The sequence below is a fragment of the Xiphophorus hellerii genome, chromosome 14, assembly GCF_003331165.1.
Source record: "Xiphophorus hellerii strain 12219 chromosome 14, Xiphophorus_hellerii-4.1, whole genome shotgun sequence".
NCBI lineage: Eukaryota > Metazoa > Chordata > Actinopteri > Cyprinodontiformes > Poeciliidae > Xiphophorus > Xiphophorus hellerii.
Window position 1 is genome coordinate 3314623 of NC_045685.1, and position 16352 is coordinate 3330974.

The following is a 16352-nucleotide window of genomic DNA, read 5'->3' on the forward strand; positions in this document are numbered from 1 at the left end:
TTCAGACCACAATAGCAGCTCAGGTAGAAGATGGAGGAGATTGATCTTTTCACAGATAAACTGTCACAACATGGTGACAACTTCAACAAATATGTGCAATGTGGTATTATAAACCACATTGCAGTGGTTTATAATACCACTGCAATGTTTCTTTTGTTTTCTTTTTCCTGATATTTAATGTTTTTGTCTGCTATTGGCCAGTTCTCACCTTGTACATCAGTTACATAAAACTGATGTGCAAACACTTTTTTTATGCAGGACAAATACATGTGTTTATACAATGACAGTGGCTTTTGTCAGAGACTTTACAGAATTTCAAAGTAATATGCGTTACAACAACATTTAATATCCCTAAGGGATCAAAAAAATATTTTTGGACTGAATTGAATAATATATATTTTTAAATTATCTTTATAATTTACAATTTTCTGACAGTTTTATTATTTTCAATAAAATCTTCAAATTTGTAGGTCATTATTGAGCAGATAAAATAAAATAAAAATCACAATTTTGACCCTTACCGCAAAAACGTTTGGACACCACTGTCTTAAAATATGTAGAAGCAGCAATGTATTATTTACGCCGACAGGGGGCGGTAACGCTCTAAACCCCTTGCTGAAGCCTCGGAAACAACTAAAGAAGAGAGCTGGCTAGTTGTTTAACAGCCAAGATGGCGGCGACGATGTTGAGGTCGCTCTCCAGGCTGGGAGGACGTCCTTCAAATAATGTATTACTGAACAAGAGCTTACTGAGCCCTGGCTGTTTGCTACTGCAGAACAGGTATGGTGAGAAGGAAACACCGGGATACATGAGCTTTGTTCCGCTGCTTCTATGCACAGACTGGAAGGCTAATGCTAACATTATGCTAACAAGGTTTCTCTGTAAAACAAAAACACCTGTCAAATCCACACTCACTCTGAACGATAAGTACGCGTTTAAGCGAGGTACTATAACAGCGAAACATACATACACGGATGCATTAAAGCTTAGATATCGGAATGTTCTACTGTTTATCTCAGACAAACTGCATTTCCCTTCAAAGTGTTTCTTTCTAGCTTCTTCTGTAATTATGCAACTATCCCCTCAGTGTTAATATTAGTCTGTTTTAGCCATAAGAATGGCCCCGGCTTGCTTTCGTTTGAGTATATAGTCAAGGCGAGATAAACTCATTACTCAGGACTTATGTCACCATATTATATGACGTAAAGTGAAAACAGCTGTAATTAAATATTGTGGTTAAATGTTATATTTGGGGGTTTCACACATGTACAAAATAGATATAGATACATCTTGACATTACCTTGACCATTCGTATTTCCACCCTGCGCTGCTGGATAGAAATGCTGGGGCAGACTAAATCCTGGAGCGCAGTGCTTTAAACAGTATGCTGATACCAAGCCGATAAAATCCGATACTTTTTTTTTTAATTATCTGATAACCGACTGATTTCCGATATCAATATTGGATCAGGACGACTCTAATTACAGCATCACCGCCTCAAAACAAACATAAAACGTGAAAAGATGAACTTTTCTTCTGCTGTTTTTTCCAGTCTCAGAGCTTGAACCCCGTTCCTCACAGCGTCACAAACTACCACAACATGACAAATGTTGGCTGAGCAAGATCTCTGTGATTCACTGCACTAGATTAATTCAAAATAATAATATTAATAACATGTAATAAAGGGTAAAATATCCTTTGAAATGTTTTGGGTGATTATTACAATGTCTCTAGAATATATGTATTTTTTTTAAACAACTGAAATATAGCACATTTTTTATTATATTTGTTACTACAAAATGTTCACACAACCTTACAAAAAACCCCAAAAAAACAAAACAAGCTTTATTCATCTTGCCGTGCGGGTCCCCTAGGTTCCATCCTGGGGCTCCTCTTGTTTTTACTTGGTGTTGAGAAAACCTGTTCCATTTGGGTTCCAGGCAGAAGCAGTGGCAGCCAGATGTGGAGTGGATGGATCAGTATTCGGGGGTGGTGATGTATCCCACCGAATTCAACAAGAACTGGAAAGTTCCCCCATGGAACGGTACGAAGCAGCCCGCCTTTTTCTCGCCTGCTTTTCTCCTCTACATCAGTCCTGAACCGCTTCCCTCGTCTCCTTCCAGACAAAGATCCCCCCGCAGAGAAGGACGTGTCCAACCTGACCATCAACTTCGGGCCCCAGCACCCGGCCGCTCACGGCGTGCTGCGCCTGGTGATGGAGCTGAGCGGAGAGTCGGTGAAGAAGTGCGACCCACACATCGGCCTGCTTCATCGCGGCACCGAAAAGCTCATCGAGTATAAAACCTACCTGCAGGTACGGACCAACAGGCACAACGTTTTAGGGGGTTTGTTTCTGACATAAGGATGTAAGAAAAAACGCAAACAAGGGGTTATTTCTCTCCCATTTAGATCAATATTTCCTAGCGATTTCTTCCCTTGTCCTTCAGGCTCTGCCGTACTTTGACCGTCTGGATTATGTGTCCATGATGTGCAACGAGCAGTGCTACTCTCTGGCTGTGGAAAAGCTGCTGAACATCCAGGCTCCGCCTCGGGCCCAGTGGATCAGAGGTGCCCTTTTTATGTGTTCACACACAAATTGCGCTACTATACGGTCAATGGAAACTCGGCTAACGTTTAATGTGTTGATAACTTTGTTCCGGAGGTAATTAATCAAACTGATTCGTTCCAATCTGCCGTGTTTGCAGTTCTGTACGGAGAGCTGACTCGGATCCTGAACCACATCATGGCCGTCACCGCGCACGCGCTGGACATCGGCGCCATGACGCCCTTCTTCTGGATGTTTGAGGAGAGAGAGAAGGTCAGCAACATGCCTGGCTGTGTAGTGCGGTGTTAATGCAACAGGACGGCCTCGTCTGGATTGGTAATGAACCTGAAAACATGCTTGTCGTCTCCCAGATGTTTGAGTTTTACGAGCGAGTGTCCGGAGCCAGGATGCACGCAGCGTACGTCAGACCAGGTGGCGTCCATCAGGTGCGGACAGGACCCTCGTTTCTTTCTCTAGAGTCAGTGATGCATCATAACGAAGCTGGGTTCATGAGGTTCGTGTGTTGCAGGATTTGCCCCTCGGCCTCATGGATGACATCTATGAGTGGTGCAAGAATTTCTCCCTGAGGATTGATGAAGTGGAAGAGGTAACCCAAATCTGAACAAGTAAATGTTGATTATCAGCTGTAGAGCAGAGGGAGCTGACAGCAGGGCCGTGTTGGCTTCTGTCTGCCCAGATGTTGACCAACAATCGGATCTGGAAGAACCGTACTGTGAACATCGGGGTGGTCAGCCATGAGGACGCCCTCAACTACGGCTTCAGGTAAGCCTCTGATTAAAGTCAGGACTCTGCAGCTTTATGGGTGGCTGACGCCTTTATGTCGTGTCTTCACCAGCGGAGTGATGCTGCGCGGGTCGGGAATCAAGTGGGACCTGAGGAAGTCCCAGCCGTACGACAAATACGACGAAGTGGAGTTTGACGTTCCAATCGGATCCAGCGGAGATTGCTACGACAGGTAAAGAACAATTTTATGCTGGTTTATGTTTGCTTATTTTCAGTTTAATTCAAAAACATTTGATTTATCCCAAAGGGAAATGAAATGTTGTCGAAACTCGTGTCTTCATAGTGGATGGTGACACAAGGAATCTAAAGAAGACGACTTTCCAGGCAGCACCATCACTGCTAATCCATCTTGTTTGCTTTTGCTGCTCCTTCCTCCTGTTAGAAAGACAAGCATAGAGATGTTGGAGTAGGGCATCGATCCTTTATCCATTCTGATCGATGATTTGAACTTCCTCCTTTTCTGTGGGGTTTTGAGCTTGTAGTTCAGACATTATTTGAGCTTTTTAGGTGCTTATCAGACACTCCCAGTTGTAAAAGCAACATCTTGTTGCCATGGTAATGTATTATAATCACATATCCAAAAAAAAAAATAGTGGAAGCAAAACATCTTCAAGCTGCACAGCATCCAAAACCAGAGGAATTAATCATCCAAAAACCAGAAAAATGATGAACTAAAGTCTAGAAAAAGGAAAAGAACACCATTCTAGAACTTTCTTCTTTTCTGTTTCTGCTTGGATTAGTCGTGTCGTGAAATAGAACTCTTAAATTCCCTTCAGTTATTGGGAGGATAAATTGATGTGGAGGGAAATATTACTCGTAATAAGCTCCTGATTTTTTTTATTTTATTTTTTCTATGCGTTTTCGTGTGTGTGTGTGTGTGTGTGTGTGTGCAGGTATCTGTGCCGGGTGGAGGAGATGAGGCAGTCCCTCAGAATCATGCTGCAGGCCCTCAACAAGATGCCGGAGGGGGAGATAAAGGTGGATGACGCCAAGGTGGCTCCACCTAAGAGGTCTGAGATGAAGGTAGGCAGAGCGGATGGATCTGTTTGGATTCCTGATCAGAGTTTTGATCAGTTTTGCCGTTAAACTCACCTTAAGAAGCAGAACGAAGCTTCAGGGATGTAACTCTGTTTGTGTTTTCCCTCTGTTCCTCTCAGACGTCCATGGAGTCTCTGATCCATCATTTCAAGCTCTACACTGAGGGCTACCAGGTGCCCCCAGGGGCCACATACACGGCTGTAGAGGCTCCAAAGGTGAGGCCCCTCGTGCTGGGTCACGTTTAGGTTGTGTTTTATTTCACTTTTTCTTGATTTTCTAAGTTCTAAACCAACATTCTCCATGCTAATTATGATGCTAATAGACTGTGGTGACTAAAGCCTCACATGGTCACCATGGGAACACTTTAACCAGGTTTCAGCTTCCTTTGTCCTTTGGAGTATTTCAGAGAATATTCCAAAAATATTCCTGGAAGTTGCATTCCACAGAAAAATCCCTGAATACTGAACCATGAATAGAGTGAATAGTGGTTTACTGTGTAGCCATTTACTCTTCACTTTGTTTAGTAGCAAAAACCCAATAAAGCACTAATATTAGTCAGCATTTATGTTTTTAGAGAGTCTACAGTCTTCATTAATCACAGTGTCTTGAATTATTTTTAAATACCCTCGCACATGACTTATAACTATTAATAATTGGTCTCTAGTTGGTAATGGAACTGCTAAAATACACAGTCTCGGTGTGTTTGACTTTAAAGTGTGTGTTACTGTTGCTGACCTCTCCATCACCGCTTTGACTTCCAGCTCTTCTCAAGTTAACGCCACGAAACGCGTATTATATTGGGATTTTATGTGATAAAGCAATAGATGGCATGGGATTATTATGAAGCGAAAGTAAATGAATGGTTTTAAAAACGGTTAAAAATCTGAAAAGTGTGGCGTGCCTGTATATTCGACCCTGAAACGGCATCTTTTTAACCCTAGTTATGTGAATACTAGCCATACATACAAAAATAGCGTTAGACTAGATGAAGAGATTATGTGAAGAGGAGTTTTCAAATGGATTCAGGTTTGGACTTTGACTGAGCCATTCTAACACACAAATGTGGTCTGATCTCAATGTGCTCTGATAAATTGGAACAATTTTTTTTGGGGGGGGGGGAAATCTGAGATCGGTCAATTTCCCAAAATCGTTTTGATTGCTGAGAAAAAAATACCTGCATGTGAAACTGATCTTATCCCAAATCACGCCTTTTAAAGATCAGAAAACTGCAATCAGTGCTCCGCTGGTTTGGTCTGAACCGTTGTATTGTAGCTCTGGTTGAATTTCCATTATATCCACATTATACGTAATAATTGACTCCTCCTTTTCTGTTTTTTCTTTAACTATACTCAACATTCTACCTGTCAGCAGTTCAGCACAGACAACACTCTAACCACAGTTTATTTCCAACCGGTGCGGTGTGTTAACTGTCTGTGTGTGTGTGTGTGTTGCAGGGGGAGTTTGGTGTGTATCTAGTATCAGACGGCTCCAGCAGGCCGTACCGCTGTAAGATCAAAGCTCCGGGATTCGCTCACTTGGTGCGTACAACATTATGCAGAATCAAATAAAAACGCCTCCTGATCAATAATTTAGAATATTTAACCGCTTGTCCTCCAGGCTGCTTTCAACTCCTGACTTTTCCTCAAATGTTTTTGAATCACTTTTAGCTGACGGCTACATGAAGCAGCTTAGCATGTTTAACTTGTGGCTTTTAGGGCAAAACTGTCTTTTCACTAATGGTTTGCATAAACAAACTATTAGTGCAGTTAGTGGAGAGACTTCAGGCAGTTTAGTCATGAATAATAATAAAATAGAAAAAAAAAAGTTGTTAAAGCAGCTCTGGAGGCGTAGAGGGCGCTGTTGGTGCAGATATTAACGTGTGCTTCTGTCCAGGCCGGTCTGGATAAAATGGCCCAAGGTCACATGTTGGCAGACGTGGTGGCCATTATCGGTGAGAGCCGGGTTGTTTTCATCGTTAGAAAAGCAGAAGCGGTCATAAAGTTTCACCTCTCAGCCCCGTTTCTCTCTCTCTCTGTTTTCTCCCCTCAGGAACTCAGGACATCGTGTTCGGGGAGGTTGACCGTTAAACGCTGCTGATGAACATTTGTGCGTCTTGCTTTCTGTTGGATCCGGTCGCCCTCCAAATCACACATGTATAATACTTAAATCAACTTAATAAACCTTTTATCTCCTCGTTCTTCCTGTCTGAACGCCGTTTCGTTTCCTCACACTTCAGAGTTTAGGTCGTGTCAAACCCAACAGCCTCAGCTGGGGCTTCTTTTCCTCTGGGTTGGTGTTTTCTAACTGGGGTGGGGAGGGGAGGAGGGGGGGAGTGGTCTGATGAGATCTGAGAGAAATGGACTTCGTGCTCAGACCACAACTTCCCCTCGTAGCTGTGAGGTACGCAACACCCGAGCGCCGAGACAGACAGAGGAAAGCATCGCCCAGCGTCTGCTGCTGCTGCTGCTGCTGTTCCAGTCCGTGTTTCAGCCGCGTTTCAGCCCGTCACCATGGGAGCGAAGGCCGAGAGTCGACTGCTGGTCGCCATTCCTTTCTGGATGTGTTTCGGCAGAGTCGGTGAGTTCGGAGCGCTGACCTCTTTGGTGTGTGTGTGTGTGTGTGTTAGATTGAGCGACAGAGCTCTGGTTAACCAGACAGAGGAAAACACATCAGACGGAAACAAACTCTAGAAACGGATCACATTTTAGTTTTTTTTTTTAAGCGTGTCTGTTTAGTTTAGGCTGGTAGATGATCTGGGAGGTTCTGGTGACATTCGGACCCGTTGCGCTCGGTGGATGCAGCGGACTCGCAGTTCCTGTGAAAAAGGAAACTTAACGGTGCTGACTGTAAAACCAGCAGAAAAAAACCCCCATCAGAGCTCAACTCATTCATTTCATCCACATCCTGACAGATTAATAACTTCACCTCACTGCACACTTACTGCATATTTATCTCCACATTTTTTCTTTTATTGGGATCAAAAAGCTCAACTTGTTCCGTTTGTGTTCATTTTCGAGAAGTAAAACCGATAAACCCAGAACAAAAAAAAAAGCTGATCAGCATTTTATGTGTCAACATGTTTGTAGTCGGCCACAAACACTAGAAGAAAACATGAAATGCGTCGAATTTAATTAATTGCGATAAAACCATTACATATAAAGTCAGTTTAGTTTGAAATATCAGTTATCTTATCATATTTTCACATTTCTACACTTCCTGCATGTTTCCTCATGATAGTGAAGTAAAATGTCGGCGGATCGATAAGATTAGTTCTGTAGATTTAAAATGGTTCCTCAGACACAGTAAGTAATCTGAATGTTAGATGTGTTTAGATTTTACTGCAGACTTCAAGACCAGATCACATTAGAAAGAAAAAAATCAACAAAATAAGAGAATAAAAAGTACATAAAAGCCCCTAACCTGTCAGAACTGAAAAATCTCTTTTTTCATTATTCCAAACCACAGCTCTTGGCCTATTTTAAATGTTGTTTTTTTTAATTGCTCTATACCACGATGAGAGACAAACTCCTCTCTGACGCTTTGTAAAATCTTTTCAAAATTGAAATCATGTGTTGAGTTATTTATTTATTTATTTTTATTCTATTTACCCATTTTTCCAGTCTGATCAAAACCAAAACGCCAACACTCTGCTTCGTGGCAAAAGTTGTGAATTCGTTGGGATGAGTGTTCAGGTGTTAGTCACACATTAATGCGGGACTATTTTAGGTGCCGGTTGTTTCCTCTGAAGGCAGCGATGTTAGAAAAGGAAGGGCCACATCAGCAGCGCTGATGGAGCGGCTCCGCGTCGCTGAAGCCGACGTCGGTTTTATCTGCGCCGTCACCAAAACGCAGCTCCGTCCTGACGGCTGTAGCTGTGACTGAAAGCAAGAGGAGTGCGACTGGAAGTGAGTCACTTGTGGACGTCCGTCATGTGACCTGCGGCTGTAGGGAAGTGCTCCACTTCCTGGATTTCAATAGAGAAGAAAGAAAGTGGGAAGGAAGCAGCAGAGCGTCTTCTCATACTGTAGCTTCTGGATTAATAATAAAAAAAAACCAAAACAGACTGTAGCTCTGAGGTGGATGAGCTGCCACTTTAGTTCAGTCAGGAAGGATGGCTGGTTTTCTGTTATTTTAGCATTTATGAAGCGTTAAACTGAGGATGTTCAGCTCAGAACTGTGAGGTTTTATTAGGCCCATCAGAAGAGTGTGAGATATATATACTGAATATATAAAGGAAGCAGAAGGTCTAGTTAAAGTAAACATTCTGTGGAAAGAGGCGACATTCTCCCTGCCAGCGAGTCAAATGAGAAGATGGATGTAAAAACCTGTTACCATTTCAGCTGAAATTCATAACGTCAGTGTGCGCTTCAAAGAACGCAACAGCTACTGCAAAGGCTTCTAATATGGTTCATATTACTGTTAGTAATGGCAAAAATAAGTTTTTCCATTTAAAATATTTTAGCAATATCTAAAATGATATCTATGTTTTAGATATTGTTACACATATCTAAAATATATGTTTTATATATATATTGATATAGATATATTGATATATGTTTTAGGTATATCTAAAACAATATGTTTTAGATATTGTCTGTGATGATATGCCACAGGTATCGTCACAGGACGATACCGAAAACATAGATATCGTCTGTTTTAGATGGACGATATCTTTATCAGATCAATCCAATCTGATCAATTTTGCTCAGTTCAGACATTTCAACAAATTGTCAGTCCGGCTAATCATTGTTGTGCTTTAGGTATATTTAAACGGCACATTCTGCTACATCGCCAATTGGCTGTGTAGCATATTTTATTGCTATATTCAAAATATATTTGAACATTTATTTTTCATTTGGGTTTTGTTGGTGTGTTTTTTTTTCTTTATCTTTGACAAGCATTAAAAAAAAATGCTGAGATCCCCTGAAGGATTTCTAACTATTTTCACAGCAAAGTTTCGCCTGTCTACCTGCAGGCCCTTTCAATAAATTAGAATATTATTGAAAAGTTTGTTTATTTCCAGGACTAGATCGATGGTTCATACGGCCTTAACTTCTGTTCATTCCGCTTGCAGCTGATGAAAACACATTTAATACTAAAATATTACTTCAAACCAATAAAAAACATTTTCAATATAGAAATGTGAGCTTAATGAAAAGTTTAACATCTGCTTAAGGTCCTTTTTAGAAGCTACTGACAATCGAGCCTCATTGGAAAGCAAATTAAAATGGTTGAAATGTGACTCTATATATTGCAAATTGGTTGTCAACAGATGAGTGTGTTCAGTATCAATATACATATACTGTATATGAGAATGACTCAGACCGCAGTAAATAGAATCAATCAGCCAGTGATTGAAATGGTCCGGTTTTCCCAGCAGCGGTTCTGGTTGATGATCAGAAAATCGCTCCGCAAAAATCAGAAATTGTGGTCGGCCAGATTGTTTCATCTCTAACATTAGATTATTTTCCAGCATACGTACTCTGCATTCTTGTTCTATACTTAATTATTATTTATTACCAACCAAGTTGTTGTCAAAAAGACAATCTAACAGTTTAGTAGAATTAAAGGCTATTTTTTTTTGTTTGTTTTTTATTGTTTGTGTAGAAAACTCACAGTCAGACATGGTTATTATGGACGTAATGCAAAAACACGTATTCAGGACAATATATCTAAAGTCATATTCTCATCCTAACGTTCAACAGTTATTGTATTGTACACTGCATATCCTCTGATACGGAGCCTGAGGAACAATTCAATCTACCGCCAACTGTCATGTTGGCTCCTACAGAGCATCAGACGCACCTTTCAGATACTGTTCATTAGTATTAGTCTTTTGTGTGGTTTATTTATTTAGTATTTTACGTATCTGGTCCTGACAGCAAAGGCAAATAAGCGGTGGGTTTGGCTGCCCTGCAGCGTCAGGGCGGATTGTTTCGGTTCTTCTCTCTCCTTTCATTACAAAACAAATCTGCCAGGATCTGAAATCCAGCTGGGACTTCACTGTAAAAAAAAAATGTTAATCACGACAAACTTTTATTTCCTAGGTCAGTTACGACAATGAAGATTATTTCTGTTAGCTAATTAGCTATGTTGTAGATGTTTGTTTTCTACAATTGGTGCCCTTTCCAGACGACCTTGGCCAGGATATTAATCTGTTCAAACAATTCTTTTTTTTTAAAGGTTTTGATGGCTCTAGTGGCCTTTATTTGAAAGTAGTTTGACAGGAAACGGGGTAATCAGAGAGGGGGAAGACATGCGGCAAATGTCGCCAGGCCAGGAATCGAACCTACGACCACCGCTACAAGGACTAAGGCCTCAACGTGGGTCATGCTTTGCCCCTGCGCCACCACAGCACCCACAAACAATTCTATAAAAGTATAAAACAGCACAGGATTGGCCCGCCATCGAACCAGTCAGGAAGTAAAAGGTTTTTGTGTTGAAGAGAAAAACGTAATTTCACGCGAAAAGTATAAGTATGGTGTGAACCTGGATCAATGAAAACAAGTCGTGAAGATGGCGTCTGAAACTGGTTTGCATCGTCATCCGCAGTAAAACGAATCGGCTGAAACTCTCAGAGAGGAAGAAGCCACGGCTCCAAAAGACAGATTACTGTTTGGAACTGATCTAATGAACAAAAAGCTCCATTAGATCCTGAAACCATGTTAGCATTTAACCCTAATGACCCGTCGTCGCTGCATTTAGACTCAAAAGGAGAAGCTTGAGAACACGATTCGAACTGTGCAGTACAAGGCTGACCGCACCATGTTCTGTGGGGCGAAAATCAAACTTCACAAAACATTTCTGGGTGTGAGATGAAACTACAACAAACTGTAGTCTAAAGCTAAGGTATTTTCATTAAATGTGAGTAACTATACAGTCTTCTGTATGTTGTTTTGAAAAAGCCAATATAGCATAAATCTAGCAGTTCATTTATGTTCTCTGTGTTCCCACTAGGTTTAGATATTCCAAACAGCCTCGCTGTTTGTGACGTTGTTATGGCCGCCATTGTACCATTGTGGACCTTTCACAATCCACAATGGTACAAACATTTAGGCTGTTGCCTAATAAGGTAGTTTTGTAAATGACTCCACACTAACGTCATCATCATTATCCAGGGGCGCCGTATCGGGGGAAAACGTTATGACAATTCCAAAGGCCCCTTCCTGTCAAACTACTTTCAAATAAAGGCCACTAGAGCCAACAAAACCTTTAAAAAAAAAGAATTGTTTGAACAGATTAATATCCTGGCCAAGGTCGTCTGGAAAGGGCACCAATTGTAGAAAACAAACATCTACAACATAGCTAATTAGCTAACAGAAATAATCTTCAAAAAGTTTGTCGTGATTAACATTTTATTTAATAACTCCGCAATTTACTTATTTTTATTTATTTATTTTTTCTTAGAAATAAAAAAAAAATTGGGGCCCTGTCAGTTACAAAATTAATCATATTGTGTTTTCTAAACTAGTTTTTAGCAGTAAAAATCAAATGTTTCCCCTCCCAGACCAAAAAGCAGACGTCCATGTTTGCACTAAACCCCCCTGGATCTGCATGAAATGGTTGGTTCCTGCTTGGAGCTTGACGGTGACGGTGTTCGGCAGCAGTCAGTGGAAGACAAGAACTGCTAACTGCTATTTTTCTTTGCTGCTAAGAAAAATAATAAAGTCAGGTTTTCAAAAAAATAGAGAAATAGAGAGAGAGAAAAAACAAGAGTGTCCATTTGTAACCCAGAGGGGATTTGACTGTGTGAGATTATCAACCATTTAGCATAATTAGCTCAGCTACAGACTGTTTGCCTCCATTTCACTAGCATTGTATGAAGGAAGGAAACAAATTACCAACATATTCATATATTTAACTTGTCCCTGTGCCTTTTACCACACGTATCAACAGATGAGTCAGTCAGCAGCAGCTCTAACTCACGTCCCTCCTGACCCGTCCTCTCCTACGTGAAATTAAAGCTGCAGTATTTATAAAAAAATATTTTTTTTTACATATTTGTCAAAACTGTCATTATGTTGTGACAGTATGGTAAAGAAATAATCTGTAAAAAATGCATTTCATCTGCTTTCTCCCAGTACTATCTGGAAACAACCAATCAGAGACAGGAGAGTTTTACTGCTGTCAATCACAATCTTATGTTGCTGCTCATCCTCCTTCCCCTTGCTCTGTGCTATGCTGTAGCTAGCAATAACATTAAGTTGTTTTTCCACCATTAGCACATGTAGCAGTGAGTGAATGAGGTTGATTGACAGCGCTAAGACCCTCCTCTCGGTTCTGATTGGTTGTTTTTGGCCAGAACGTTGCATTACTTTAGCCAGCAATAGTAGTTCAAGGAGCAGGTGGAGGAGATTGATTGTTTTCACAGATTATCTGTCTCATAACAAACTGTCACGACATGGTGACAGTTTGAACAAATATGGAGAAAACATATTTTTTAATAAAGTTATATAATGCAGCTTGGATAAAATGCAACTATTTTGAGAAGTCTAGATTGCTTTATGTATGTTTTGCACGTTGTCTCTGACTGTTGACATTTCAGTAAACTAAAACTACTAGAAAAAATGTAAGCAACCTACTTGCAAACTGTACGCAGACTGTTTCATGTAAAATTCACGAGCAGTAAATATTGTGCTAGTATCAGTAGTGGACCAAAGAAAGCAAGGCCGTTGCAAGCCTTTACTTTTGATGGGTCAGATAGACTAAAAAAATTGTAACAGCAGCTGCGCAAAGGGGGGCAATTTCATTTTTTATCATGGGGCCCAAGATTCCTGGCGGCGCCCCTGTCATTATCACAGAGACCAGTTACTGTCACACACGGTGTGTAAAAGCGGAAGGCCTGTGTGTACGCAGCAGGCTTTCTTCTTCTAACGTCCTGCTGTCGTCTCGTCCTCCAGCTGCTCTCTCGGAGCCAGAAATCTGCTACGTCCTGGATGGGATCCTCTTCCTGTACGGCATCATCCTGACCGCGCTCTACTGCAGGGTGAAGGTTCGCACCCACACAAATCTTTCTCATTAATGTTAAACAAACCCTTAGTGTAACAAAACGCTACCAAGTTAAGTATGGAAGAAAAATCCCATCTACACATATAGATATATTTTTCACGCCTGTGTCAATAACATGAAGTTCAGGGAAGGGAACCACTAACTAAAGTTAACAGTAATCATAAACATTACAGCAACTAATGCTAAAGCATTATACCGACATGATATTTAGCAGAAGATAACACTGAAGTGCTATACCAACATATGACGCAGAAGCTAATGCTAATGTGCTACACCGACACAGTATTTAACAGAAGCTAATACTAAACTTAAATTCAACCTGTATTTAGCCTTGAAGGACTACAACACAACAATTTAATTTTGGCATTTACATGTTTTATGATACTCTTAGACATTGTGTTTATATCTTTTTTTTTTTTTTTTTTTTTTTAAAGGTTGTTCCTGTATGTTTGAATTTTTTTTTAAAACGCAAAAGTTAGCAAGGAAAATTAGCTCCGTTGCTAGTAACACCTAAAGGAGAATATTAATGAGCAAACTGAAGGTCAAAAAACACATTTTCTAGACAGGTTTAAAGCAATATGTCTAGATGGAGGGCAGTCCAGAAGCTTATTCAAATAAATTCATTTTTAAAAAGTTCTGTTTACAGTTTGACACATGTAGAAGTGGATTTTTTTTTTTTTTTTGCCTAAATGCAATGTTCCCTGCATGGCTGAAAATCTACATATAAAATCTACATATATATATATATATATATATATATATATATATATATATATATAAACTGAGTATAAAACACAATTCTCCCCATTTTTATTTGTGAAAAATCTTTTCTTGTCACTCCATAATTGGGCTGTACTTTGTGTTTCGTCCAACACATAAAATCTCAATGAAGGCTTAGAGTTGGAACTATGCGCTTTTGCTCGTCAGTGTAGATTTATTTTATTTTATTTTTGTATCTCTATAACATCATCTATTTACTGCAAATGAATCTACCTGCTGCTTCGGAGGTTTATGTTTTTCTCTGCATATTGTTGACAGATCTACAACGCCAGAGAGGCCAGCGGTGGAAAAGGAACGTCAAAGCAGGTGAGAGCGACCGCTCGACTAAAACGGGAGCCACTGTGTGAACCGTGTGTGTGGAACGCATCGCGCTGCAGCACAAAGCGGCGTTCCAGTCGACAAAAAAGAAGCTTGAGTTTCTGTCGAGGCTAACCTCAGTGGACACATGCTGAGGCTGAGGTTTTGGACGTGCAGAAGGAAATGAGCACACACAGCGTGTCTACATACATCAACCGTGTGCGTGTGTGTGTGTGTTAGGCAGTGTGAAGGTGTTTGTTTCGTGGTGAGTTGTACTAATACTGAGTCTCCACTCTGCAGTGGCTGTGACCACTGAGCAGCCGGCTGGTTAGAGGAGAATAAAGTCAACATCCTGTCCAGCTTTCAGCTCAGGCCTCTGAGAACAAGAGCTGCGTGTCATTTTAGGACAAGAGCTCTGCTTCTGTTTGGTTTTAGCTTAAAAACTTGAATTGTTGGTTTGAGCCACTGTTCCAGTTCCCGTTTATTTCTCGTTTTGTGTGTGTGTCTGTGTGTCGCAATGACTGTTTTGTCTCTAATCTCTTTCTCATCTTTTATCCTGTCAGAATGTGGAAGAGGGCATCTACACGGTGAGTTTCAGAGAACCGCGCCGCGTTAAGCTGAAGCTTCACTCTATTCATATGTACATAAATATATTTCCTCCTCTCTCCCCTCCTTCAGGGTCTGACTCCTCACAAGCCGGACACATACGAAACCATCGGCATGAAGAAGTGATCTCACCCGGCTGCAGCGCACTGTCGTGGGGTTTTTCTTTGTATTTAAACATGACACATGTCACACTCTGCTTTTTTACACCAGCGCTCGTTTCCCCATTTTGCTTTTGTTGAATCGAGCAGAAGTTGAGGAGGAAGAGATAGAAAAGAAGAAGTGAAGCAGCTCTCTGTAGGAGATACTCTTCCAGTTCTCTAGCACATATTTAACATTTTTATTTTGACTGCTGATGTCCTGAAGATGCATTTAAACGCTTCAGTGTGAAAACAAAAAAAATAGGATTGCAATGAGAGGTTTTATATTTTGCGAAGATTTCAGGAGGAAAACACGCTGATGGAAATTTCATCCTTTACTATTTTTGTAAATTTGACAAATTGCATATGCTTTCCTTGTATTTGTACTAATTATTGTTTCATTTTTGCACGCCATAATTTGGGGGTAAGGAAACTATAAGGGGGGGGGAGACATATGAAAGACGTGTAATCTTACTGAGCAGTATTTCCATCACACCACCGGGTGGCAGTGATGGCATCTCCTTCACCTTTCTGAAGCTGATACATGTACGCACGAGACTTCATTTTCCACGCACTTTCATATTAAAGAACTTCTCTTTTAGAAATACGGCGAATCTGTCTCTTTATTTAACCCTCAGTCAGAACTTTTTCATCTTTAAATCTGTCTTTATCACAAATTTCTGAAAACAATCGTTTCCTGCCAGGGGCTTTTTATATAAATAAGATTAAATATGGACATAGCTTTAGCTTTGGTCTGATATATATAGATATGATGTTAAAATATCTGGAGTTCTAAGTTGGAAACGTCAAGTAGAGCGCCTCAAAATTCTGTGTTTAAACTTTAAGTTGTCATAGCAACCCAGATTTAAAAACGCAAGGAAAAGGAAGTGTTATTTGCAGCTTTTTTTTTTTCAAAAAAAAAAAAAAAAGAAAAAGATTCTCTTTCAGTGAGATTTCTGAAGAGCCCAGCGTGTTTTGAACTTTACAGAGGAAGTGTCAGCTTCATCCTAAACCTGAAAAACACCTGGCGACTGCTTTCAAAATAAAAGCTGAAAATTAGGATCCGAGTACAGATTTAAGGAGTTGACTTTGTGTTTAACTAACACAAACAACTATGTTTTATCAGTTCATTTGTA

At 40.4% G+C, this 16352-nt stretch overlaps 2 protein-coding genes across 3 annotated transcripts; both read left to right on the plus strand.

The window, feature by feature from the left end:
* The first annotated feature begins 633 nt into the window (after nucleotides 1-633).
* Nucleotides 634-6585, plus strand: ndufs2 (NADH:ubiquinone oxidoreductase core subunit S2). Its single transcript, XM_032583584.1, has 14 exons — nucleotides 634-780; nucleotides 1941-2044; nucleotides 2124-2314; nucleotides 2448-2568; nucleotides 2706-2818; nucleotides 2917-2991; nucleotides 3075-3152; nucleotides 3243-3328; nucleotides 3402-3521; nucleotides 4243-4372; nucleotides 4507-4602; nucleotides 5842-5925; nucleotides 6281-6338; nucleotides 6437-6585. The coding sequence occupies exons 1-14, from the start codon at nucleotides 671-673 to the stop codon at nucleotides 6472-6474; spliced, it is 1404 nt and encodes a 467-aa protein (XP_032439475.1). The 5' UTR covers nucleotides 634-670; the 3' UTR covers nucleotides 6475-6585.
* Nucleotides 6586-6751: 166 nt separating this feature from the next.
* On the plus strand, nucleotides 6752-15823 carry fcer1g (Fc epsilon receptor IgFc epsilon receptor Ig). 2 transcript variants are annotated; one of them, XM_032583586.1, is made up of 5 exons: nucleotides 6752-6964; nucleotides 13288-13373; nucleotides 14435-14482; nucleotides 15037-15060; nucleotides 15152-15823. In XM_032583586.1, the coding sequence occupies exons 1-5, from the start codon at nucleotides 6898-6900 to the stop codon at nucleotides 15203-15205; spliced, it is 279 nt and encodes a 92-aa protein (XP_032439477.1). In that variant the 5' UTR covers nucleotides 6752-6897; the 3' UTR covers nucleotides 15206-15823. The 2 variants fall into 2 exon arrangements, with proteins under 2 accessions (XP_032439477.1, XP_032439476.1); XM_032583585.1 differs by having other exon boundaries at nucleotides 6754-6964; nucleotides 13288-13379.
* Nucleotides 15824-16352: the final 529 nt, after the last annotated feature.

What these genes read in the sequence shown, in the direction of transcription:
- ndufs2 (XM_032583584.1), top strand. Translation starts at nt 671, where the DNA reads ATGGCGGCGACGATGTTGAGGTCGCTCTCCAGGCTGGGAGGACGTCCT. An exon ending in AGTATAAAACCTACCTGCAG is followed by an intron (nt 2,315 to 2,447) that starts GTACGGACCAAC and finishes CTTGTCCTTCAG; the next exon opens with GCTCTGCCGTACTTTGACCG. An exon ending in CTAAGAGGTCTGAGATGAAG is followed by an intron (nt 4,373 to 4,506) that starts GTAGGCAGAGCG and finishes TGTTCCTCTCAG; the next exon opens with ACGTCCATGGAGTCTCTGAT.
- fcer1g (XM_032583585.1), top strand. Translation starts at nt 6,898, where the DNA reads ATGGGAGCGAAGGCCGAGAGTCGACTGCTGGTCGCCATTCCTTTCTGG. An exon ending in CGCTCTACTGCAGGGTGAAG is followed by an intron (nt 13,380 to 14,434) that starts GTTCGCACCCAC and finishes TATTGTTGACAG; the next exon opens with ATCTACAACGCCAGAGAGGC. An exon ending in TGGAAGAGGGCATCTACACG is followed by an intron (nt 15,061 to 15,151) that starts GTGAGTTTCAGA and finishes CCCCTCCTTCAG; the next exon opens with GGTCTGACTCCTCACAAGCC.